The sequence below is a fragment of the Megalobrama amblycephala genome, linkage group LG12 (genome assembly GCF_018812025.1).
Source record: "Megalobrama amblycephala isolate DHTTF-2021 linkage group LG12, ASM1881202v1, whole genome shotgun sequence".
NCBI classification, from domain to species: domain Eukaryota; kingdom Metazoa; phylum Chordata; class Actinopteri; order Cypriniformes; family Xenocyprididae; genus Megalobrama; species Megalobrama amblycephala.
This window is the reverse complement of record NC_063055.1, coordinates 13,966,053-13,991,920: the sequence shown is the minus strand read 5'-3', so window position 1 is coordinate 13,991,920 and position 25,868 is coordinate 13,966,053. Positions and strand designations below refer to the sequence as shown.

General features: G+C 37.2%; 2 protein-coding genes across 4 annotated transcripts in view; both read right to left on the bottom strand.

The window, feature by feature from the left end:
- Nucleotides 1-5,172: 5,172 nt before the first annotated feature.
- On the bottom strand, nt 5,173-11,671 carry alas2 (aminolevulinate, delta-, synthase 2). The gene is made up of 11 exons (XM_048208976.1): nt 11,528-11,671; nt 10,547-10,708; nt 10,196-10,366; nt 9,522-9,599; nt 8,935-9,157; nt 8,510-8,694; nt 8,165-8,344; nt 7,521-7,685; nt 7,139-7,407; nt 6,121-6,283; nt 5,173-5,854 (listed from the first exon to the last, which is right to left on the bottom strand). Exons 2-11 carry the CDS (start codon nt 10,695-10,697, stop codon nt 5,688-5,690), a joined length of 1,752 nt encoding a protein of 583 aa, XP_048064933.1. The 5' UTR covers nt 10,698-10,708; nt 11,528-11,671; the 3' UTR covers nt 5,173-5,687.
- Nucleotides 11,672-11,899: 228 nt separating this feature from the next.
- itpr3 (inositol 1,4,5-trisphosphate receptor, type 3) overlaps nt 11,900-25,868 on the bottom strand; it is a 37,045-nt gene continuing 23,076 nt past the window's right edge. For 2 of the 3 annotated variants that reach the window (XM_048208974.1, XM_048208975.1), the window contains 25 exons: nt 25,232-25,352; nt 24,900-25,081; nt 24,438-24,586; nt 24,214-24,322; nt 23,041-23,128; nt 22,624-22,799; nt 22,381-22,543; nt 22,140-22,288; nt 21,023-21,223; nt 20,253-20,363; nt 20,063-20,158; nt 19,880-19,981; nt 19,225-19,311; nt 19,023-19,103; nt 17,774-17,966; nt 17,155-17,277; nt 16,832-17,004; nt 16,575-16,739; nt 15,570-15,759; nt 15,332-15,415; nt 15,134-15,255; nt 14,881-15,046; nt 13,522-13,682; nt 13,118-13,279; nt 11,900-12,983 (listed from right to left, as the gene is read on the bottom strand). In XM_048208974.1, the coding sequence (XP_048064931.1) occupies nt 12,861-12,983; nt 13,118-13,279; nt 13,522-13,682; nt 14,881-15,046; nt 15,134-15,255; nt 15,332-15,415; nt 15,570-15,759; nt 16,575-16,739; nt 16,832-17,004; nt 17,155-17,277; nt 17,774-17,966; nt 19,023-19,103; nt 19,225-19,311; nt 19,880-19,981; nt 20,063-20,158; nt 20,253-20,363; nt 21,023-21,223; nt 22,140-22,288; nt 22,381-22,543; nt 22,624-22,799; nt 23,041-23,128; nt 24,214-24,322; nt 24,438-24,586; nt 24,900-25,081; nt 25,232-25,352 (3,477 nt within the window). In that variant the 3' untranslated portion in view covers nt 11,900-12,860. Of the gene's footprint in view, nt 12,984-13,117; nt 13,280-13,521; nt 13,683-14,880; nt 15,047-15,133; nt 15,256-15,331; nt 15,416-15,569; nt 15,760-16,574; nt 16,740-16,831; nt 17,005-17,154; nt 17,278-17,773; nt 17,967-19,022; nt 19,104-19,224; nt 19,312-19,879; nt 19,982-20,062; nt 20,159-20,252; nt 20,364-21,022; nt 21,224-22,139; nt 22,289-22,380; nt 22,544-22,623; nt 22,800-23,040; nt 23,129-23,330; nt 23,394-24,213; nt 24,323-24,437; nt 24,587-24,899; nt 25,082-25,231; nt 25,353-25,868 lie in introns of all 3 variants that reach the window. The other variant, XM_048208973.1, reaches the window with a different exon arrangement.

Sequence of the window (25,868 nt, the reverse complement as noted above, 5' to 3'; positions counted from 1 at the left end):
AGTCATGAGATCTCAGTAATTGTAGGTTTTGGTGGGTCACGAGATCTCGGTGATGGTAGGTTTTGGGGGGTTATGAGATCTCAATGACAGTGGGTTTTGGTGGGTAACAAGATCTCAGTGATGGTAGGTTTTGGTGAGTTACGAGATATCAATGACAGTCAGTTTTGCTGGTCATGAGATTTCAGTGATGGTAGGTTTTGGTGGGTCATGAGATCTCAGTGACAGTCAGTTTTGGTAGTTACGAGATATCAATGACAGTCAGTTTTGGTGGGTCACGAGATTTCAGTGATGGTAGGTTTTGGTGGGTCATGAGATCTCAATGACAGTCGGTTTTGGTAGTCATGAGATCTCAGTAATTGTAGGTTTTGGTGGGTCACGAGATCTCGGTGATGGTAGGTTTTGGTGGGTTACGAGATCTCAATGACAGTGGGTTTTGGTGGGTAACAAGATCTCAGTGATGGTAGGTTTTGGTGAGTTACGAGATATCAATGACAGTCAGTTTTGCTGGTCATGAGATTTCAGTGATGGTAGGTTTTGGTGGGTCATGAGATCTCAGTGACAGTCAGTTTTGGTAGTCATGAGATATCAGTGATGGTAAGTTTTGGTGGGTCACGAGATCTCAGTGATGGTAGGTTTTGATCCCGTTATGAGATTTTTGCGATGGTAGGTTTTGGTGGGTTATGAGATTTCAAAGATGGTTGACTTTTTTCTTAAAGATTTTTCAATGACGGTCAGTTTTTGCGGGTTACGAGATCTCAATGACGTTTGGTTTTGGTGGGTCATGATATCTCAGTTATGGTAGGTTTTGGTGGGTTACGAGATCTCAATGACAGTCGGTTTTGTATCGTTACAAGTTTCGTTACAAGTTTTATGAGTTTTCAAAGACGGTCGGTTTTGTTTCATTACAAGTTTTCAATGACGTTTGGTTTTGGTGGGTCACGAGATCTCAGTGATGGAAGGTTTTGGTGGGTCACAAGATCTCAACGACTGTCGGTTTAGGTAGGTCATGATATCTCAGTGATGGTAGGTTTTGGTGGGTTACGAGATCCCAACGACTGTCGGTTTTGGTGGGTCATGAGATTTCAATGATGGTAGGTTTTGTTGGGTTACGAGATGTCAATGACGTTTGGTTTTGGTGGGTCGTGAGATCTCGGTGATGGTAGGTTTTGGTGGGTTACAAGATCTCAATGACAGTCGGTTTTGGTAGTCATGAGATCTCAGTGATGATAGGTTTTGGTGGGTCACGAGATCTTAATGACAGTCGGTTTTGGCAGTCATGAGATCTCAGTGATGGTAGGTTTTGGTGGGTCACGATATCTCAGTGATGGTAGGTTTTGCTGGGTTACGAGATCTCAATGACAGTTGGTTTTGGTAGTCATGAGATCTCAGTGATGATAGGTTTTGGTGGGTCACGAGATCTTAATGACAGTCGGTTTTGGCAGTCATGAGATCTCAGTGATGGTAGGTTTTGGTGGGTCACGATATCTCAGTGATGGTAGGTTTTGATCCCGTTACGAGATTTCAAAGATGGTCAACTTTTTTCTTTACAATATTTCAATGACGTTCAGTTTTGGCGGGTTACGAGATCTCAGAGATGACAGGTTTTGTCGGGTTACAAGATCTCAATGACATTTGGTTTTGGTGGGTCATGATATCACAGTGATGGTAGGTTTTGGTGGGTTACGAGATCTCAATGACAGTGGGTTTTGGTGGGTAACAAGATCTCAGTGATGGTAGGTTTTGGTGAGTTACGAGATATCAATGACAGTCAGTTTTGCTGGTCATGAGATTTCAGTGATGGTAGGTTTTGGTGGGTCATGAGATCTCAATGACAGTCGGTTTTGGTAGTCATGAGATCTCAGTAATTGTAGGTTTTGGTGGGTCACGAGATCTCGGTGATGGTAGGTTTTGGGCGGTTATGAGATCTCAATGACGTTTGGTTTTGGTGGGTCATGATATCTCAGTGATGGTAGGTTTTGGTGGGTTACGAGATCTCAATGACAGTCGGTTTTGGTGGATCACGAGATCTCAGTGATGGTTGGTTTTGGTGGGTTACGAGATGTCAATGTCGTTTGGTTTTGGTGGGTCACAAGATCTCAGTGATGGTAGGTTTTGGTGAGTAACGAGATCTCAGTGATGGTAGGTTTTGGTGGTTATGAGATGTCGATGATAGATTTTTGTGGGTCACGATATCTCAATGACGTTTGGTTTTGGTGGGTCACAAGATATCAGTGATGGTAGGTTTTAGTGGGTTACGAGATCTCACTGACAGTCGGTTTTGGTAGTCATGAGATCTCAGTGATGGTAAGTTTTGGTGGGTCACGAGATTTCAGTGATGGTAGGTTTTGATCCTGTTACGAGATCTCAGTGATGGTAGGTTTTGGTGGGTCACGAGATCTCAGTGATGGTAGGTTTTGGTGGGTTATGAGATCTCAATGACGTTTGGTTTTGGTGGGTTACGAGATGTCAATGACGTTTGGTTTTGGTGGGTCGCGAGATCTCAGTGATGTTAGGTTTTGGTGGGTTACGAAATCTCAATGACAGTCAGTTTTGGTGGGTCACAAGATCTCAGTGATGGTAGGTTTTGGTGGGTTATGAGATCTCACTGACAGTCGGTTTTGGTAGTCATGAGATCTCAGTGATGGTAAGTTTTGGTGGGTCACGAGATTTCAGTGATGGTAGGTTTTGATCCTGTTACGAGATCTCAGTGATGGTAGGTTTTGGTGGGTCACGAGATCTCAGTGATGGTAGGTTTTGGTGGGTTATGAGATCTCAATGACGTTTGGTTTTGGTGGGTTACGAGATGTCAATGACGTTTGGTTTTGGTGGGTCGCGAGATCTCAGTGATGTTAGGTTTTGGTGGGTTACGAAATCTCAATGACAGTCAGTTTTGGTGGGTCACAAGATCTCAGTGATGGTAGGTTTTGGTGGGTCACGAGATTTCAGTGATGGTAGGTTTTGATCCTGTTACGAGATCTCAGTGATGGTAGGTTTTGGTGGGTCACGAGATCTCAGTGATGGTAGGTTTTGGTGGGTTATGAGATCTCAATGACGTTTGGTTTTGGTGGGTTACGAGATGTCAATGACGTTTGGTTTTGGTGGGTCGCGAGATCTCAGTGATGTTAGGTTTTGGTGGGTTACGAAATCTCAATGACAGTCGGTTTTGGTGGGTCACAAGATCTCAGTGATGGTAGGTTTTGGTGGGTTATGAGATGTCAATGGTAGATTTTTGTGGGTCACGAGATCTCACTGACGTTCGGTTTTGGTGGGTCACAAGATCTCAGTGATGGTAGGTTTTGGTGAGTTACGAGATCTCAGTGATGGTAGGTTTTGGTGGGTTATGAGATGTCAATGATAGATTTTTGTGGGTCATGATATCTCAATGATGTTTGGTTTTAGTGGGTCACAAGATATCAGTGATGGTAGATTTTGGTGGGTTATGAGATCTCAATGACAGTTGGTTTTGGTAGTGATGATATCTCAGTGATGGTAGGTTTTGATCCTATTACGAGATTTCAGCAATGGTAGGTTTTGGTGGGTCACAAGATCTCAATGACAGTCGGTTTTGGTGGTCACGAGATCTCAGTGATGGTAGGTTTTGATCCCGTTATGAGATTTCACCATAAAATAATGAAAATGGAACGTCCCCCTAAAGTCATATAAGGAACCTTGAACTCCAGCACTTTCATTACCAAAAGAGGAAGTTTTATGAACATCACTAATGTTCTGTAAAGGTTCAGAATTTTCATCACCTTTAGAGAACTTTTAGGGAACATTGCACCAGGTCCCGAGAACGACGCCTTCTATGTGGGTGTTTTATAGAAAATAATAAAGTTTGAAGTCACCGTTATGAAGTTGAGTGTTTGCTTTAGATGGGCTCTTGATTTTTCAAGATTAACATTTTAACATTAAATTTTTCTCTTCTTGCTTTAACTGTGTTGTCACTGTGTTGTCAGTTGATGGTGTTGTTGCTGGATGTAATGTAAGGAGATACTACTGACTTATATATCTTTTTATCAAAAAAGTGACTTGTAATCTTTAATTACAATTAACTTGAATTGGCATACAATAACTCTCTAAACATAGGCTACTTCAGGCAAGATCATCTTTGCGCTTTGTTGCATTCCAAAATGAAAGCAAGTTCAGAAGGCTCAATAAAGCTTGAATACACTACACAAAATCTGAACAGATTTTAAAATGCTAGGTATCATACACTTGCTGACTTTGTAAAGAGAAAAACTGGCCATTATACATTGATTGAGGATCACAACCTTTCACATCATTCTGAACATATGCAGAAACGTGCATTCTGGCTAGGAGGCAAATGGCAGATGAAAACAGTGCTCTAAAATCAGCTCAGTATTTTTTTGATATCCTCTGCCCGAATGGAATCAGTCTGAAGATAAAAAAAAAATCTTTGGATATTTTCATCAAAAGACAAAAACTATGATGGAAACAACAACAATAGGCTAATTAAAACTGCCGGTCACACAACACAGTGCGACGCTGGTGGCCCCCTGAATTGTGCTGGTAGTGACGGCGCTTTGGGAGGTCCATGGTATTGTGTGCTTTGGTTCAGGCCTGAGCTACATCCAATCCAGGAAGTCCACCGTTTTCACTCATTTGAGTGGCTACATTGACTGGATCAGCAAGGTAAGTGTTTTATATTAACAAACATACTAATGTCATTTTGGATATTGTTTGTCATTATGGAAAATACAGCAATACTATTGAAAATATTTTCCCTTTCTAATCTCTTACAGAACATAGCCTGCTATTAAAGATCAAACAGAAAAATGGGTTTTGTATCACTGATGCCCTGAACAATAAAAATATTAAATGAAAAGAAAGTTGTGTAAATGTATTTGCACTATACATTAATTTATTTTTCATTATTTACATTATAAATACACGATTGAAATGCACTTATGACACATAGGAGACATAAGTTGTTAGTGGTGCTAGTCAAGTGGTGCTCGTAGTTCAGTAAGTCAGTTTCATGGTTTAAATTTTAAGTTGCAATTGACCACCATTTGTTAGTGTTTTGCAAATGTTCTTCTGGCATTTCCAGTCTCTCACTTTAAAATTAAATACATCAGATTCAGAGTACAAATATCCACTGCTTTTGGTTGGTATTTGTAACCAAGTGGTTGTAAGAAGTTACCAAAGGCATTTTATTGGAACTGACCATATTTATTGAATTTTAAAATTCATCAATTTGCAAAAGAATAAAACAGTTCAAAACAGAAACAGGACATGTGGCATAGTCTCAGTGTAAGCTGTTATTAAACATGATATTTCATGCGTATGTATAACCTACATACAATAACATCTTGATTTATTATTGAAAACAATGACCGAGATTCATATATTCAATAATAGTAAACTACCAAAAAGTGCCCATGTGCAGGTTTGTTGTCATGCAGAGGGGACACACATTAAAATTAATTATCTAGTTTTAGTGGTACATGTGAAAACAAATTCTTCTTGCATCATTAACAGTCACAGCAAACAATACAGAAACACTATTTTTGCCACAAACATTGCTTTAATTGATTTAGGACATTTTGAGCACCCTCTACATTTATCTTAGATACCATGACAATATTCTGGATTGGGAGAGGAATTTTTGAAGACTCAATCAAACATGATAAATTAGATCTTCATCTTGATCCGCTGAAACTCACTCACTGTGCAGCCACAGTAATGTACCTTGGCTCCATGTTACCAAAGTAGGACTTCTCCCACTCACTCATGAGGTCAAAATGGAGAGGCCGATCACAGAAGGTGCATGAGGCCATAGCCGGTCCATTCAGCGGTAGTCCAACCTCCTGCCAGACATCCAACAGTTTCTCTGTCCAACATAAAATATTATTAAAAATACAGATACAAATCATTATCAGTGTAAAATGTAACCAGATCTCATTTTCTCAACTCGGGGGATATTCATATGGCAGTGGCAGATGTCATGAAACAAATTAAATTAAAATCAGAATGTTGCAGAAACCTGTTTGAAAACTAAACTGCTATTCTGTGTAGTGACACTAGCATTACAGAAATTAAGCTCTTCACCTTTAAACTGTAAAGTAATAGAGTTTGCCCAATTGCATGACCACTCACCTACAAAGTAGTTCATCATAATGGGGTTGTGGAAAGGAGAAGGAGCCAACCGCAGTAGCTCCTCTCCGCGAGGCACTGTTGGGTAATTTATGGCCTGCACATAGATGTTGTGTTTCTCCAACAGAACATCACACACCTTGGAGTTTTTCGCTGCATCTCCAACCTGAAATATAAGATTTAAAGTTCAAACCTTTATACTTTACACATTGCAACATTACTGTAAAATAAACTGTAGTGTCATTTTTTTCTTAGAATTTGCATTGTATTAAAGGAGCACTCCACTTTTTTTGAAAATAGGCTCATTTTCCAACTCCCTAGAGTTAAACAGTTGAGTTTTACCGTTTTCGAATCCATTCAGCCGATCTCCGGGTCTGGCGATACCACTTTTAGCATAGTTCATTGAATCTGATAAGACCGTTATCATCTCACTCAAAAATGACCAAAGAGTTTCGAGATTTTCCTTTTTAAAACTTGACTTTTCTGTAGTTACATTGTGTATTAAGACCAACGGAAAATGAAAAGTTGTGATTTTCTACGCCGATATGGCTAGGAACTATATTCTCATTCCTCATTCTCAACTTTTCATTTTCAGTCGGTCTTAGTACACGATGCAGAAGAGTCAAGTTTTAAATAGGAAAAATATCAAAACTCTTTGGTCATTTTTGAGTGAGATGCTAACGGTCTAATCAGATTCAATGAACTATGCTAAGCTATGCTAAAAGTGGTACTGCCAGACCCCGAGATCGGCTGAATGGATTCGAAAACGGTAAAACTCAACTGTTTAACTCTAGAAGAGTTGGAAAATGAGTTTTTTAAAAAAAAAAAAGTGGAGTGTTCCTTTAAATAACCTTTAATCCCCCCACTACATAGAATTTGTATGTTTCCCCAGTGTGTTCAAGACGGTTACAGTCTTGCATATTAAATGCATATTGCACACTCATCATTGCATTTACAGAACAATCCAATAACTCGCCCATTACTGCCCATAATTATTAACACTACAGTTGTAAACACTGACCCGTATAGGAATGATGTGGCTAGGGCAGTTGACCACAGGCAGCCCAGCATCCAGCAGCAGCTGTCTCATGTGTTTGACGTTTCTCTGATGGGCTCTGCGCAAGGCCTGGCCTTCTGCACTCTTCAGCACTCGCACCGATTCCACAGCCCCCGCCAGCACCATGGGAGGCAAGGAGGTAGTGAATATAAACCCAGCGGCGTAGGAGCGCACAGTGTCCACCAGGGCGGCGGTGCTGGCTATATAACCACCCACACAGCCAAATGCCTTGCCTACAGATATTTCAAACAATGTAACCATCTTAATTAAAATGATTAGGGCAAGAACACAGCTGAAATTACACTGACTACTGGATAAAATCATGCACTTGACATATCTCTCTTACCCAGAGTTCCAGAGACAATATCGATCTTGTGCATGACGTTGTCTCTCTCTCCTACACCTGCTCCATGAGCCCCATACAGTCCGACAGCATGGACTTCATCCACAAAAGTCAGAGCTCCATATTTGTGTGCTACATCGCACAGTTCTTCTAGAGGGCAAATTGCACCTGAGAAACATAAAAATTGAGATTGTCATTCATCAGCTGTATTTAGCTGATTCAGTATTATTGACTGATGCAACATCATGCAAAAGCAATAGTTTTCAGTTACAGAAGCAGAGTAGAAATGCACTATTATCAGCTGGCCATGATTAATTTATTCAACAAGCCAAAGTGTCTGATACAAGGGTGGTCGAGAAGATAAAGTGAGTAGTATTTGGCTCTTCAGGGGATCTCAAAATGGCCACCCCAATGAGGCGACCCACTCTACGTAAGGCATATCAGTGCATGTTTTCCCTGCTAATCGAATCTACAACATTGGCAATGTTTTTTGTCAAATCTTGCTATTTTGAATTGGAAGTAGCCTATAATTTTCATGACTGATGCAGAATTCATAATTGAATGTGATGGGACAAGCATTTTTAATATCTATTATGATACTAGAAAACAAACTCTTTTGAATCAATTATGTGATATCTACTACTCACCATCCATTGAATGCACAGTCTCAAAGGCCACGATTTTGGGCGTGAGTGGATCTGAGCGGCTAAGTAGTTCCTCCAGGTGACTGGCATCGTTGTGTCGAAAGATGAAGCGTTTAGCCCCACTGTTCCTGATACCCTGGATCATGGAGGCATGATTGCCCATGTCTGAGTATATCTCACAGCCTTTGCAGAGAAAAGACATTTTTAGAGGAATTTCAGACGATACACTACCATTCAAAATTGGGGGTCAGTAAAAAATTTTTTTTATTGTTTTGTTTTGAAATATAGTCAATATAAAACCTAAATTCATTCATTCATTAACCAAAGGCATTCTGTTTTGTTTGATACCTGGGAGCATTTTAGCCAAAGTAAAGAGGGTGGAATCATTGGCTACAAAGCAGGAAGAAAAGACCAGCGCTCCATCTTTCTGGTGTAGACGGGCCAGCTCACTCTCCAAGGCCACATGATAGTTACTCGTCCCAGAGATATTTCGGGTTCCACCTGCTCCAGCACCATGCTTCTCCAAAGCCTCTCTAAGAAACAATGAAAGTTGTGATTACTCAGTTAGATTTAGCAGCTATATGCATATCCAAAAGCAAACAATTACAAACTTCACAGTTTTATGACATTTGCATACAGTCTTATTTAGCAAAACTACAATCCCACAGTATAGTATAAGTTAGTGTACTTTGCTGCACCCTCATTTGTTCTTCTCTACGTATAATAACAGATGATGGCAAACATTTGTTTCATTGTCTGTTTTATGTACTGACCTTATGGCCTTAACAACTCGGGGATGTCGACTCATGCCCAGGTAATCATTACTGCACCATACAGACACCTGGGAGCCCAAGCGTCCAGGGATGGAGTAGTCCTCAGCAAAAGGGAAAACCTCTGCAAAACGGTTCACCGTCTTAAAGATGCGGTAGGTATGGTCAGTCTTCTTTTCCACAATCTTCTGAGTGAAGAAGTCATCGTAGTTGAAACTGGCTCTGGCTAAATTACAGACAATCACCACAGTCAATAAGTGAGGAGGAAAGGCAGGAATGAAAGAAGATTGATACTACAAAGTGCAGCAGAATATAAACACTACATAAAACCGTCTTGGATCAATTTGATAACTTAGCCTTTGCTCACCATCCATTATTCCACATTATGTCATTGTTATTTCATTACTCCTTAGTTCAGTTATTTCATTTCAGTAACAGATTTTTTTTTTTTTTTTTAAATGTACCTTTTGGCAGTCCAATCAAATAATGAGCCAAAAATTAGATGTTGAATATGCATACTGTTCACAGAATAGATATATATAGTATATTATTGTACTGTTAATCATTAAGGAAAATGCAGTCGAACTCACCAAAATTGTCCTGAAGAAGGTGTGTAGGACCAGTGGACTGATGACTTTGCAAGCCACTGAACATCGAGCTCATCAAGCCTGGAGAAAAAAAAAGGCATCAACTTTAACATTTAATTGCATCCCCAAAACGAAGTCTTTTGTATTTAACGCCACTGTTTATGTCTTATATTTCTTTAAATTACAGGCTATGCAGTATGAACTATGCACCATGCTTCAAAAAACCAAAAACGACAATTTTCCAATTAGATATTATTTTCTAGTACACATGCGGCTGTGTGAAGTTTCATCTGTAATGTGATTGTCTAAAGACTAGCTTTTGTTACATCAGCAGTCTGAGTCATCATCTACTTACTATTTACAGCTGAGGAGTCTCTTAAATTGGAGTTAAATGGTGCAAATTGCAGAGAGGAGAATGCTCTCCAAAATGAGTCTTATTATGAAAAATGCAACCAACCCCTGCATGATACACTGCTTAGACAAAAGAGCCTCTTCAGCAGTGAACTAATTATACTGTGGTGGCAAAAAGAGATATACAGGCAATCAGATGCTACAAGATATATCAGCCAGTCAGCTAGATGATATCTGCTTCTTAAGCAATATAAACACTTACATCTAGCACTGTTTATACACATATCCACAAGCCATGAATCTATCACACTGAGTTCTTTTTTTACCTGAGGTGTCTTGATTCTCAAGACTTGGCTGGACATCCTCCTGCACTTGTGGACTTGCTTTAACCAGTCCAATCTTAGAGGAAACAAAAGGACAGCTTTGGGACATGGAGATTGCCACCTGAGTCGCTGTGGTAGCCAGCTGTCGCTTTGGCTCTTTGTGAGGGAGCAGACCTGAACACATAAGTAGATGAATATAAGCAAATGTACTGACTACTGATTTAGAATAAGCCTACTTGGCCAGTGTTAATGAGATTCGTATGAAAAATATGGAATATTATAGTCACTATTGTGTCTGGTATAGTAAACCTTACAATGATATACTATAGAAAATATAGAAAACAACAGCATTACCATTTCCCTCAAAGGATTGAGTGGCTTTTACAGATATCTGGCGGACAATGATTGGACATCTGTCAGCCAAGCCGAGGTATGCTGCCACATTCCTTAGAGAAGGGCCTGGAGTGGACTTCAGGAATGGGCAGTGATGCAGAAAAGCAGACATGATTTTAACAGCTGTAAACAATGGAAATGTTGGTCAGTGGGGTGAGTATTTTCAAAATTACTTTTCCATAATGTAACAACATTAACAGATTCAAAGGAAAGAGACCCAGATTAAAAATAATAATAATAATGATTAGGCTACATAATAATAATAAAGTGCCTTATAAACCCTCAAATAACCCTATTCCAAATTTCGAGCAGTGGAGGTGTGGGCGCGCCGGGCACCTGGGCGGGGCCGATAGCGCTCCTTATCTGGAACGCGCAGACTCGGGCTTTCCACATCACCCCGTTCTAAAAGTTTAAAACTGACGTCATATATATTGATAAAGGCTAGATTATACTTACCGAGAATTTTCAACCCTATAAAACGAAGTAGGTTATTATTACAATGGCCAAAAACAACAACAATAAAGTAAAAGAAAAAAAAAAAAACTTGCGTAGTGAATTTGCGAAAGCGTAAACAAACTATTTTCACTCATATTACTTTACATTAATTATAATAATAATAGCCTAATGATAAAAAATAATGGCATTGTTGTTAATATAATAATCGGTAAAATAATAGGCTAATAATCATAATAGGCTTATAATAATAATTTACTAGTGGGCCTATATTATATGATACAATTATATTATATTACAAAACCACACACACTTTTTCCTTTTACCTATTTATCTTTCAGAGGTAAGCTATAGTTGTGGTAGAAACATTCAAAATGTAGTTTCTCTGTTGACTATTCCTGTGGTCTGAGGTTTCACTCAACATCACTTGCCAGCATCAAAGAATCAGAAAAGAAACACTTGCTATATTACTATAAAACATTAACCTACCTGTTGACCTGCACTGAGGACGAACTTCTGAACGCACCGACGCTCAAACGAACAGCGAAGGAATTGAGCCCATCAGTCACTCTGCTCACACCCTAATACTGTGAACTGTGCGTGACAGAAGGACGTAATCTCACACACGTCGAATCCATGGACAGAACTGCACTAATTACCGAGTACAAATTACTTTTACTTTGTTTCATTTAGAAGACATCATTAATTTTGTTGTGAAAAGAATAAAAAATGTAATTGTGAACAATGTTTCTATTGATTTTTGTAACGACTTATTCTAATAAACTCGTAGTATTATTGAGTCTAATTGTTTTCTTTTTCTGTCCTTTACTTTTTAAAAATCTTGAGACACAAGACAAGAGGTGAAATGGCCAAATGCTTTATTTTGTATTTTGTGCAAACTTGGTGAGGCTCTTCATACCAGCATAAACAATATTAGCAACAAATTGAGGATTATGACATCAAACAGTTTAATTACACACTGGCTGTTAATAAGGCCAAATGTTCCAGCATTCTTTTTGTGGCCATAAAAATGCACGTGACTTGTAACTTAGTCCTGGTCACACAATAATTAAATAGAGAAATACACAGATATACATCCAGGATGTCTATTAAAACCATTAGGATGTTCTCAAAACTGTGGTTTTTAATGACAGATAAGATAAATAAGAATTTGTTATTTTCCTGAGCAAAAGTTATGTCCTTTTTGAGTCATTTTTAGGCACTTTGACTTTAAAATTAAAGCTGAACTTTAACCACGGCTCTATACATTATGCCAGTTATACACCTCAGATTCATCTATAGTAGCATTTCCCATTCATCATAATTTGGTTAAGACAGATCATGATATTCCCCAAATCATCTCATCAAGCCAGACACATGATGCTCATCCCTATAAATACAGCATGTGTAATCTCATCAGTGCACTTTAAAATAAACAATTTGACTATATTAGCCTACAATTATTCATTATCTAAAAACACATCAGCCTCACTTACAGTAATGCTACATTTATCATTACATCCAACAATATTTTTGAAGATAAGCTATCAAATATCTTAACCAAAAGATGCTCTTTAAAAAGAAAAATAAAATAAAATAAAATAAAAACGTATATTTTAAATATATAAAATGTGTGCATAATAAGACCTTTAGGTAATCAGCCCCTCAAAGAATGACTATTGAGTCAAGTAGTGCTTTTGTGGGTGTGTAGATCCAATCTGTTTTAACAGTTGAATGTAACTTTTCCACATTGAGAAGTACACCGGCATCACAGGATTACATTATTGCTTCTATAAAGTCAATGCAATGTTAGATGGAGGAATTAGGTCTTGTAGACCTGATGATTTCCTCCAGCAGCGCTAGGAGGCAAAGGCATCCCAGGGTTTGAGCCAGACTGAACGTCCACAAAACCCATCCTCTGCCTTCTCTTCCTCTGCTCTGTCATCTAAATGAACAGATACACAACCATTATTTTATACACTTGAGAATGTAGAATCTGAGAAATTAATTCATTCCAGTGTACCAACATTATTAATGCTGGGCAAACACACAGTTCATTATATCCATTGAGAAATATACCTGTTCTTTTAGCTCTATTAACTGGCTTGTGAGTTGTGTGACCACTTTCATGGTGGAGGAGAGCCGATCCTGCAGGTTCCTCATCTCATTCTGTTCTCCATCTCCCTCCGTTACAACCAGAGACATGGCCTGCATGCGTGGGAACCAATCCAGGTTCTTATTCTAACAAGAGGCGACAAGAAGACTGAATCAAAACCATTGCAAGGGGAAGCTACAATTAATCAAATCAATTAAAGCTACATAAAAAACCTAACAAAAAGGACAAAAGCACATAAAATATCCAAAACTAAAAATATATAAATAAAAGCCATTAATAAATGCTATAACAGGTTACAATACTAAAATGACACTGATAATAGCTGGTAGTGTCCAATCAGCTGGAACTTTTCATTTTTGAAATGTACCTTAATCATATGGGCCACGTAGCTCTCCGGGCCAGTGTAATCCGTTTTGTTTTTCTCCCGTACCAGCACTATGAAATAGAGGTAGTTCCAGATGTTGTGCTCCAATTTGATGTGTTCCTCGAATGACACTGTCTTGTTATCAAACTTGTCCCTCTCAAGACCTGTTGAAATACAAAAATAGAGCAATTCCTTTATGTAATGTCCTCTGATTTCAGATTATTTATATTTAGGTGACTTTTATAAAGCCTGTCAAGAAATACTAGGGTCATATTTAAAAAAATAAATTAAGAAACTATGTTTTGTATAAAGAAAATAAGCATAAGCATACATTAAGGACCATTTTAGTTTTTTAGTGAATCATGACATTAATTTCAAGACAATTTAGCATATTTTACCCCCACATTCTCTTCATTATAATGTATAATGCTTATGCAAATTCATATCATAACAAAAATCAGTTTTGAATTGCAGTAATTATGCAAAAATATAGTGAAACAATGTGCATAATTTTCATAATAATGTCACAATGCAAAAAAAATATTTTGGGTTTTGGTTCAGTAAGATCTTTTATTTATTTATTTATTTATTTATTTTAACTTTTATTCAGCAAGGATGCATTGGTCCCACTTTATATTAAGTGGCCTTAACTACTATGTACTTACATCAAAAAATAAGTACAATGTACTTATTGGGTTCATATTGAATTGCAAAACACTTTTGCTGCTATTGAGGTGGGATACGGGTAAGGTTAGGGAAAGCTTTGGTGGTATGGGTAGGTTTAAGGGTAGGGGTAAGGTGTAAGGGATGGGTCAACAGTAGGGCTGCACGATATATCGCATGAGATTGTCACGCGCATTTCGTCAGTAAAGCCGGTTCCCTGATTACCGCTAAATCCCCATCACCTGCTTTCAAATGGAGCGCCATTTAATAGACAGAGCCGTAGATCACCGAAAAGCCACGCAATATCGCGTTCATTATCGAAGGCGATTCATCTGCGATATGAACGCGATATTGCGTGGCTTTTCAGTGATCTACGGCTCTGTCTATTAAATGGCGCTCCATTTGAAAAAATATAAGTACAATGAAAAAACAGGTATGTACACAATAAGTGCATTGTATCAAATGATTAATTTAAATGTAAGTACATAGTTGTTAAGGCCACTTAATATAAAGTGGGACCGCATTAATTTAGTTTCCACAAAAATATTAAGAAACACAATTGTTTTCAACACTGAAACCAAATCAGATAGGATCATGTGACTGTAGACTGAAATAATGGCTGATTTTTTTTTCTCTCAGACAAGCAGTCACATTATCAGGTTGTAGCAATAACATATAACTTATCCGCTGATTTCTTACCACAAATGAAACAGGTGGTCTTCAGTATCTCCTCTTTCTTCTGTTTTTCACTACGCAGGTCAGCGAAGGTGTCAATAATTACACCAAATATCAAGTTGAGAACAATGATGATGACAATGAAGTAGAAGAGAAGGTCATACACCACACGAGCAGGGAACAAAGGCTCCTGTAAGATGAACAACATTGTTCAGTTGTTTGGTTAGATTTTGTATTCAATATATGCACATCTTTATATAATTGTGGGTCTCCATACATTCTTAGAGGGTTTGCGCAGGACATCTCCCACACCTCCTCCATTCCTCAGCCCATGATTCAGCACCGTAACGATACACATGAGAAGAGTGTCACATGCTCTCTCTGTGTTGTCTTCATCTTCTGCACAGCCATTAAAAAAAATTAACAGCTAAGTTCGATGATATTAAGTATGGTTTGTTTGTAATGTTCTACTCACCCTCTGATGGTGCAACCATCCCAGTTTCCTCTGTGCAGTCCAATCCATCTGCACTGCAGCTGCTGACAGAGTTATCTATACCTGCTGAGAGGACAAATTACACCAAGTCTGTCAAAGTGGCATCAATGAATAATAAATGGCATATTTTAGTTAAATTCGTCATAAATGCTGGATTTGATCCTTCTCTGCAACAACTGTTGGGCGAAAAACTATTCAGATGGAGATGTATGCAATTTACCTGTATCTGGGCTAGCAAGCCGGTCCACTTCCATGATGAAGTCATTCCTGAGGAAGAGAAAGCCCACGATGGAGAACAGGTAGACCAGGATGATGGCCAAAACAGCAGTGAGGAGAATAGAGCGGCCGTTACGTGTCACACTCTTGATGACGTTAAAGAGAGTCTCCTCACGGTAGATCAGATCAAACAACTGAAGGAGGTAAAAGAAGAAGATGAAGTAGATGATTAGTAGATAATCTGTATGTCTTTCAGTCGTAAATGATCACATCACAGTTTCACAATTTGCTTGAAACCATGTATTATGTTTCCACTGGCATGTACAGTATCTCAGTTTTATTTATTCACCACAAGTACTTGCATTTGGTGTTTGGAAAGAGTTTTATGGCAATCAGCAATGCAAAAAGCAAACAAATAAAGAAGCTACAGTTTATACTACCTTTCAAAAGCTTAGGGTTGGTAAGATTTTTAAATGATTTAGAAAGAAATTCAAGTGAAATGCTTAGCAAGGATGCATTTATCTGGTCACAAAAACAAAAAAACAGTAATATTATTACCATTTAAATTATTTTTTAAATAATGTTTTTCATTTAAAAATATTTTAAAATGTCGATAATTCCTCTGATGGCAAAGCTGAAATTTCAGCAGCCATTCAGAATCCAGTCTTCAGTGTCACATGATTCTTCAGAAGTCATTTTAATATGCTGATTTGGTGCCCAAGAATAATTTCTTATTATTATCACAGTTGAAAGCAAACATGCTGCTTAATATTTTGTGGAAACCATGATATGAAACCAACCAAAAATGACTTTTTCAGGATTCTTTGATGAATAGAAAGTTCAAAAGAAATGCATTAATTTGAAATATTCTTTTAGTTTCATTACAGTAACACTGTCACTTTTAATCAATTTAATGTATCTTCGCTGAATGAAAAAATTAATTTCTTTGAAAAAAATTTTTTTTTGAACGGTGGTGTATGAGTGATAAAATAGGTTTTGAGGCACCCACCAATATGCTGTAGAAGAGCTCGTGGACGAACAGCCCCAGCGTGCTAGTTAACACATAGGCCAAGTGGTACAGGAACTCTACATCCATCACCATGGCTTTGTAGCCCATGATGAAGGTGCCATTGTTACCCACAAAGCTCACCACAAACACTATCTTATTGATGAGCTGGTTAAAAAGGGAAAGAGGCGAATTAATTAATTAAAACAATTAATTTTTATTTAAGCAAACATACAGTATTATGGTTACCTAACACTTACATTTAGAGCACCCAGCAGGATGAGACTTGGCCCAATGCCGAAGTGATAAATGCAGCGCAGGGTGATGGCGACGGTGAGGGACTGGAACCCATAGCGCTTGAACAACAGGCCCAAAACAGCCAGTCCAGCGAAACACCAGAACAGCATAATCAGCAACGAAGAGTCTATGCTGCCTGGAGGCACAAGAGACTGTTAAAACTACATGGAAAAGCTGTTGGTCCAATAATTGAGTGCTTTGAAACTAATGCAAAAATGTAGCATTTATTAATATAATACAATCAATAGTCTGTAGCTACCAACAGGTAATGTACACGTATACATACCAGAGTGACCAGAGTCATGTGGGTAGAACAAAGCAATAATAAGATTGATGAACACAGCCAGATTGAATGATATGGTGCCCCAGAGAGACATTCGGCGAGAGAACCAGTACAGCACTGGCATGCCTAAAACACACAAACATCAGACCTGGTGTAAAGCTCCTTGCTCAAGCACATTTTTGTAGAAATTTATACTAGGGCTGCACAACGATTAATCAAGATTAATCGTTTGCAAAATAAAAGTCTGTGTTTACGTAATATATGTTTGTGTTCTGTGTATAATAATTATGTATATATATAAATACACACACATACATGTATAAATTTAAGAAATATATGCATGTATAAATAAATATATATATTTATATATATTTTATATTATATATAAATATTTTATATATAAATATAACATTTTTCCTAAATATATACATGTATGTGTGTGTATTTATATATACATAATTATTATACAAAGAACACAAACATATATTACGTAAACACAGACTTTTATTTTGCAAACGATTAATCACAATTAATCGTTGTGCAGCCCTAATTTGTACTGCCATCATTTTTGGGTGTCAGCTCTTTAGACACTAAGCCACACCACACCAGGCCAAATACTTACTGCGAAGTTTTTTCTGCCATTCCATCTCATTGTGCAAGAAGGAGGTCTGCTCGAAGAAGTGTGTGACCTTGCTGCCCTGCTCGTCCTGCTCTGTGGTGGTAAACACGCGGAACTTTGATTCCTCCGTCAGGAATTCGCAGATGGGGTGAACAGGAAACACAATCTGCTCCATGCTGCGGTCCTCCCGCACAATCTGCATGTGACATACAAACGAAAATTATTTCACAACCGCCGCCTGCATCATATAAATCTCCTGTTTGAGAACATTCTGGCTTCCCAATGTGTTATAACAGCGATGGTCAAAAAACGTGGACAAAACGGTCACTCTTTGTAAACTTTGTTCGATGCGAGAGCCGTATGCTCCTACATGACCAGTCACTTATGCCGGCATCACCCGGGTGTTGACTGAGGTGAGACTGAAACAGCACACATTGTCTTCTGTGTTTAAACAGACACTCAGTACTAATTCGGACAGACACAAAACAATAATGAAAGTGCTGGGCAGGGGGGTTTGTCAATAAGAACTGCCCGATGGCCCGGGGCTAGCTTAAAAGACACTCTGGACAGTTGACAGAAATGTCACAGTTCCAATCGGGCCAGTGTTGCATTGCATCATCACAAAATTGTACCATTTGTGCGTTTTTAAGCCTTGCCAATATAAGCATTCAAGTGCAAGAAGACACGAAAGAGAACTCGCACAGGCTGTGTGAGAAGTTTTGTATGCACACAAATCCGAAGAGCACACAAGGAAAGCCGCGTCTCAAGCCTTGTTTATACTTTCGCCTAGCTGGAAGGGGAGAACAAGTTTTTAAAAAAATGCAGTGCACACCGTCACGTGAAATCGGGTCTCGTACACTCAATGCACCTGATGTAAACAGTCGAGAAAGACAACGAATGTGTACAGTATTTATAATGTACAGTACTATACAGTATTGGGATCCATGCATTATGTTTTAGTGACAACAGCCTAATATTCCTGCTGCTGTCTGTTTTTAATGTTAATCAAACAACAAAACACTAAGAAATCACTCACAGCTATTGACTGAATAACTTTTGAAATTTTAATAAGGATTAATCTTTATTTAATTTATACAGCGAAGACTATGCAGTGTTATTTCAAATGTAATTTATTCAATTTCTCCACCCAAATAACCACAAAACCTTTATTTATTCATGATACAACCAAACCGTGAGAAATTTAAATGTTACACCCTTAATATATAATACACATATCTTTTTTTCCAAATACCTCAATCTGAGCAGTTTGATGGTCATAGTGCTCTAATGGATCCTCCTGTTGCTCCTCCTGCTGCTGCTTGTTCAAGTTGAGCTGCAATAGAAACAAGCAAAAACTCAAAAACAGAAAATGACAGACTTGAGATGTTTCACAAATGTATTTTTTTGGTAAATATTAAAAAATTGCTTCATAAAAAGTACAGTCCATAAGTTACCATAGATGAGATGCTTTCCTCTTCTTCCTCTTTTGTCTTCTTTTGTGGTTTAAGCAGTGTGATGAGTGATTTATTGTGTCGGGCAAGCTGCAAAAAAAGCAACATTGAAACTTTATGGTCTTTACAACTGCCAGCCAAAGTAATATTAAATAATTTATAAAGAAACAATTACATTTCACAATTTGATTTCAAGGTTTTTGTTTTTTCAGACACCTTGAACATTTAATTCATTTTTACAGTTTATTCGCTATAGTTTAAAAAAAGGTTATAAAATATTACAAGATCTCAGAGTTAAACTGTGTCAGAAAAAATTAATCATAATTATGTCAGATAACACTTAAGCAAATCATGGTCAGGTCTAAGTGTCTGAATAATTTTTGGTCCCAATTTTTATCAATTTTACAGGTAGTCCACTGTATGAAGAATGTTTGGGTATAATATGTCACAGTTTATTTTGCTATCCTCACTTACATAAATGAATTATAGTGTCCTGCACCCACTAGTAAAAAAATTATATCTAGTGTCTGTATAATTTTTGGTTTGACTGTGTATATATATATATATATATATATATATATATATATATATATATATATATATATATATATATATATTATAAAAGCAAACAGTATGTCATTATGATGCAGTGGTCCACCTGTAGTGCCAGGATGTAGATGTTGTGTCCAACTTCCCTTGGTGACACTTCTCCATCCTCACATTCAGTCTCTTGCTGGTAAGCCTTTTTTATCACCTCCACCTAAACACATGCAACACAGTACTGTTAAAATATTACTTTTAAACTTCATACACCTAATACACATGACACAGCCAAACTGACCAGTTCGCGGGGTCGAAGGTTAAACAGGATCCTCTCTGCATTCTCACTGTCATGACGACTTTCCATCAAAGCGAGGAGCAGCTTAGAAGCATTGTCCTGACAAAAGTCACATATTAGTTATAAAGAGTGATGAAAATGATTTTTATGATTAAAGCAGAGCCTGTGTTGTGCATTATGACTTCATCTTTACCTTGAGCTGCAGCACCAACTCCATACGGTAACGACAGAGAGGACTGATATCATTCAGAATCAAGGCTGTGATGATGTCAATGCCATTGCACTCGTGAGAGACAATGCATGTCTTTAGAGAGACAAAAAAAAAAAGGTTTTATGAATTGTAAGTATTTTTTCTGAATGGCAGTCAATAGCGACCAGAATCAAGCTTTTTAAAAAGACACAAAAGTATCAGAGTTATACCATGCAGCACATGCTGTATATTCCAAGTATTCTCGGCGTATACAATGGGGTTTGGTATAAAAAAAAAAAAAAAAACGAAATGTAATGTTTTAACCAAAATCCTGACCTTGGCCACTGGTCTTTTGTGCTCTGAAATAAAAACATGACATGAAATACAATGCCTAGAAATCTGTGTATTTTCTTCACCGAGTTAAATATCTCCAGAGAGAAACTCAGATTGTCAGATGACAGTCAGAGAAGAAAGTAAATGCATTGTATTTCATGTCACATTTTTTTCACAAGCTTTTTTGGGGTGAGCTGGAGCCAATAATAGTCTCACAAACATGCATGTCTCATAGCCGTGCACAGAGGACCAATGGTCAAGGTCAGTATTTCTCCTTTTGTGGTTCAAAAAAGAAAGAAGGGTATTAATTTTCACTTTAGGGTGAACTATCCCTTCAAGTACTAATTAAGCAACTTCTCAGCCACGGATTAATAAAAGCATCTATGGCCAAAAATGTTTTTATATAAAATAATTCCAGTATTAGCAATTGATAATCTCACCTGGTTCTCTTGGCATGGTCCCTGGCAGTATTCTGTGAGGGTCTCCAGGGTCTGTGTGATCAGCTCCACATTGTTCTCATTGATGTAAAGACCCAGCAGACCCAGCCCACCTGTCGTACTCCCACACATAATGTCCAGAAATTGGAGTGTCTCACACACCAGGTTATAATTTGTTTTGTTGTTCTGACAGCGAAGAAAATTCTAGAGCAAAGAATGAGGATTTTTTTAAATTGAACAAACAGAACAATTAAATGACATAATAAATAATTTAAATAATAAATCATTTAGTATTATTTTGTAAGTAATACTAAATACTAAAAAGATACCCCATAGAATGGGGTTAATAATTTATGTAAAGTTGGGTCCAACAGCCTGAGACTACACCAAAGTCCCTTTAAGACAAGTCATTTCATGGGCATGCAAGCAATCTCTTTGAATGGGGAAACATAAATTTCTCCAAAGCTGTTCACCAAGCTTTCAATTAAAATTCATATTTGAAATCACCAATGAAATGTGACATCAACTGTCTCATAAATTTTGTTTCTAAACGCTCGAATCATGACAAAAATAAAAACTGTATTTTTCAGGCTGGATCACGCTAATGCGTATGCGCAGACCTAAGTGCGTGTCTCTTGTGTCTCATTTCGGAGGCGCGAGTCTGACTGTTTCTATAGGAACCGGAGCTTCTAATGGCAGCTGCAGTGACGCGATAACTCTTATTTAGAAGGCGGGACTTATTCCGACATATTGCGCGTTGCACTTTCTCCCATTCAAAACAATACGAGTGACGCATCTTGTGTTATTCTATAGTCTTTGGACTACACTAAACATTTGGGATTATTTTTTTGTCTAAACCTGAGAATAAACAAAGATCTAGGGCTGTGAAAAATGTAAAACATTATAGAGCAAAAATCAGAAATATTTTAAATTATTCACTATTTCTAGGCGACTAAAAACAATTTGTGACACTGAGCATGTGAACTACTTTATTCTAAAGGTCCAATTTCCAGATTACATCGAAGCACAAGATTCTCTTCGGATCATTCTCAAATCATCCTAGATGACATGATCATTGGATCTGATTCTAAATTTATTGTTAATCTGGGGTTTTTCAGACCTGAAGGTCCTGATTGTGGTTCTCACAAAGCAGCTGTAGAAAGCGCAGGATGGGTTTCATGATGGTGACAGAGGGGCCCATTTCTGTTTCTACTTCCTGTTGCTCGGCTTGAAATTGCTGCTCATATTGGCCAAAGGAAGGTACTACACCTGAAGGAAACCATTGTTAGAGCCAGCAATGTACATAGACTCATTTGTTTCATTTATTAGAAATGCATATTGAAATTTTAATTTTTAATTACCTGTCTCAAGATCTTTGTCATCTTTGGCTTTATTGGTCATTTCCCCCACATTGACAGAGATGGTGGATTTGACGTCCATCTGTGCATTCTTCATGCGGTCATTCAGCACTTTAAAAAATTTCTCTGACTTGTTGTCTCCCATCATGAGTTTGTAGAAGGAGTTCTGTTATAAATATGCACAGGAAAACATTTATATAGAAAAATGGGTATAACTAAATATTGTTATGACAGCGGCTTCCCTACCTGGATCTCTGTGTTGCCTCCTTCTAGCAGACAGATGGCAAGCTGAATGCTCTCCTGGAAGATCTTCTCATTCTTACTGCTGGTTATGAGGTCTGTGAAAAGTTTGGTGCCACCTTCTTTGTCCAGACGACACTGTAATGCTGCAACTGCCAGCCAGTCTCTCTCTCCCTCTACACCTTCACATACACAGACACCACCATTTTACACAAAATGTAAGCAAGTCCACAAAGAATGTTTTTTGCTGATCCAATTTCACTACCAGTCAAAAGTCGGCACTCTTGCTCGCGTGATATTTCTTAATTCTATCCATTTTTCATTCATTCGTTTACTTTCTTTAATATTTAAATCTAAATTTAAAGCTTACACAAGATATATTTTATATAAATGTATTATTTATATATAAGTATTTAAAATTACCTCCTCCGTGTTCAACAAGCTCTGCTTTTATGTTCTTTTTGTTGTTGTAGAGGTAATTCTGGAGTAACACCTTTCTTAAGGCAAAGCCCTGCAAAAGACAACATTGATTTAATAGATGCTCACTGTTCACACACACCTTTACCCATCTAAACAGTGACTTCCCTTTGACTTGTAAAATTAAACCAATTATAGTCAGAAACAATAGGGTTTTTTTTTTGTTTTGTTTTTTTTTTTTTTTTTTTTTTTTGTTCTTTGTTTTTTGTTCTTTTTGTTGTTGTTTTTTTGCTAACCTCTGGAAATAGCACAAAGGAATATTCTTGGTTAAAATCTGTCCGCAGCATCTGAGATAAACACTGTAAAGAAAGATTTTTCAAAGTTGTAAATAAAACAAAGATTATTGAAGTAAGATTGTTTGGCAATTTCTGAGTGAAAATTGTTTCTACAACAATTTTTTTTCAGTGCACTTTCAATTACTACAGAAAATAATTTCAACTCATTCCTCAATTTGCAAAAGCAAAAGATGAACTTCAAGTTATGCAATTCCTGTAGGTGATGTTTTTCTCCATGTAAAATGTGCTGTAATAATTTTATGTCTCTAAAATATTTCTGATTATTTAAGAATATACCTTAGCTTACTTAGAATATACCTTATATCCTAATTCATACTATTACACTTAATATTTAATATTTAAAATATACATTTAGAATATAAAGTTTAATACTTTACAAATTTAAATAAACAAATAAATAAATATTTAGAATGTATACATTAATTTTTTTAACTTCAAGTTCATATTAGTTAATTTGATCATTTACATTTGCATAAGAAATTATTTGATTACATTAAGATATTATTATTAATATTATCAGTAACAATTTACAATAAGGTCTCATTTGTAACATACGTTAATGCATTAACAAACCAGCAATGAGCAATATATTATTACAACATTTATTAAACTATGGTAATGTCAGTTAATAAAAATGTTCATGTTAGTTCACAGTGCATTAACTAATGTTAACAGATATAATTTTTTATCTTAAAAATGAATTGAGATTAACATTAAGATTAATAAATGTTATAAAAGTATTGTTCATAGTTAGTTCATGTTAACTAATGTAGTTAACTAATGAAACCCTATTGTAAAGTGTTACCTTATTATCTAATCTCACCTTCTCATCAAAATCCAGATCACGAATGAGCATTTCCTGTAGGGTTCTGAGGACTTTGATACAGAGCTTCTCATCTGAATTCATGAGGGCCTTTGTGTGTTGAATCAATCTGGACAGAGTAAAAGGAGTGAGATGATGAAGACACATACTCACAAACAGTAATATTGCATTGATGCAATATAATCTCTGTTTTTTGACTGATCCCTAATAGTTTAGGGACTCACTTAGATATGAAGCCTCCTGATTCACAGCGAGCTCGAGCATCCGTGCCTTCCAGGAACAACAGCTCAGGCTGGTGCAGCACATCCACCAGCACTGACAGCTCTGCATTAACTAATGGCATCACACGCTCCTCAAGTGTGTTAATGATATCCTAACAGCAGTGTTACAGAAACATTAATACATTTTTATTGATAGAAATATGACCCAAAGAATCTATTCAAGCATGAATTGTGTTGAATGCTTTACAGTCCAGGGGTGTCATGCACCTTTTTTGAGGGTGCTAACTTGGTGCCCTAGGCAAGATCTCAGTATTTTTTTTTTTATCTATCTAGCAACTTAATTTTCTAACGATTAAAATAATTTATTTTGGAAGTCACCTGTTTCCAAAATCTGAAGTAGCTTGAATGGGCATGATGCTTCTTTTTCAGACATACACACAGACACACACACACACACACAGGTACCTGTAGTTTCTCAATGATGTTTTTGTAGTCCCAGGGATTGGTGGGAGCAGCAGCCCGTGTGAGGCGTGACAGGTTTTTGTTGCTGTGGCCGGAGCGGGACAGTGAGAGGGAGTTACTGTGACTCAACATCATGTTGACATGAGCCTCCAACTCCACTGGCAGAGGAATGGAGCGACTCTTTACTGTGTGGACAGTCAGGTAAACAAATAAGTTGTCTCATCATACTTCAAAAACTGTATAAGAACAGAAACTCATGCCACATTTTAGGCTTGTAAAATAATTAAAAAAGCCCTTAGAATTGATTTATTCTCTTAGAGAGCAGGTTGACGTACTCGTCATTGCCAGAGTTCGTATGCATGACTCTACTTGGGCTTTTTGTTGTGGCTGTAACCAGGGACAATCTAACAGACGCATAGTAGACTGTAGCAGCTGTTTTACAGTGGTGTGATGAGCCTGAATGAGACAAAAGAAAGAGAAAATGAGAAAGAGAAAGAAGACATGATGAAATCGGAAAGTCATTTTTATGTGATATGATAGACATAATATTTCAGCTGTCATGTTTATCTTATTAGTCCTTCAATAAAGTTATCTACTTCTCTAAAAATAACTTGCATACAGTCAAATTTATAATGCTGTTCAAAAGTTTAGGGTCAGTAAGATTTTTAAAAATAAATGAATACTTTTCAGAAAAGACGCGTTAAATTAATCAAAAGTGACAGTAAAGAAATTTACAATCTTTATTTCCATTTCAAATAAATGCTGTTCTTCTGAACTGTCTATTAAAACAACACAGAAAATAAAAATTTGACAAAAATATTAAGCAGCACTATGGTTTTCAACATTGATAATAATTAGAAATGTTTCTTGTCCTCCAAATCAGTGTTAGAATGATTTCTGAAGGATCATGTGATACTGAATGGCTGCTGAAAATTCAGCTTTTACCAGAATTAAATACATTTTATAATATAT

Bases quoted from the DNA above. Each gene is read 5' to 3' on its own strand.
- alas2 (XM_048208976.1), bottom strand. From the start codon at position 10,697: ATGTCTGCTTTTCTGCATCACTGCCCATTCCTGAAGTCCACTCCAGGC. The intron at 9,158-9,521 runs GTGAGTTCGACT...TCTGTAATTTAG, and splicing joins CCTTCTTCAGGACAATTTTG to CCAGAGCCAGTTTCAACTAC. The intron at 5,855-6,120 runs GTGAGTGGTCAT...TATGTTGGACAG, and splicing joins TATGATGAACTACTTTGTAG to AGAAACTGTTGGATGTCTGG.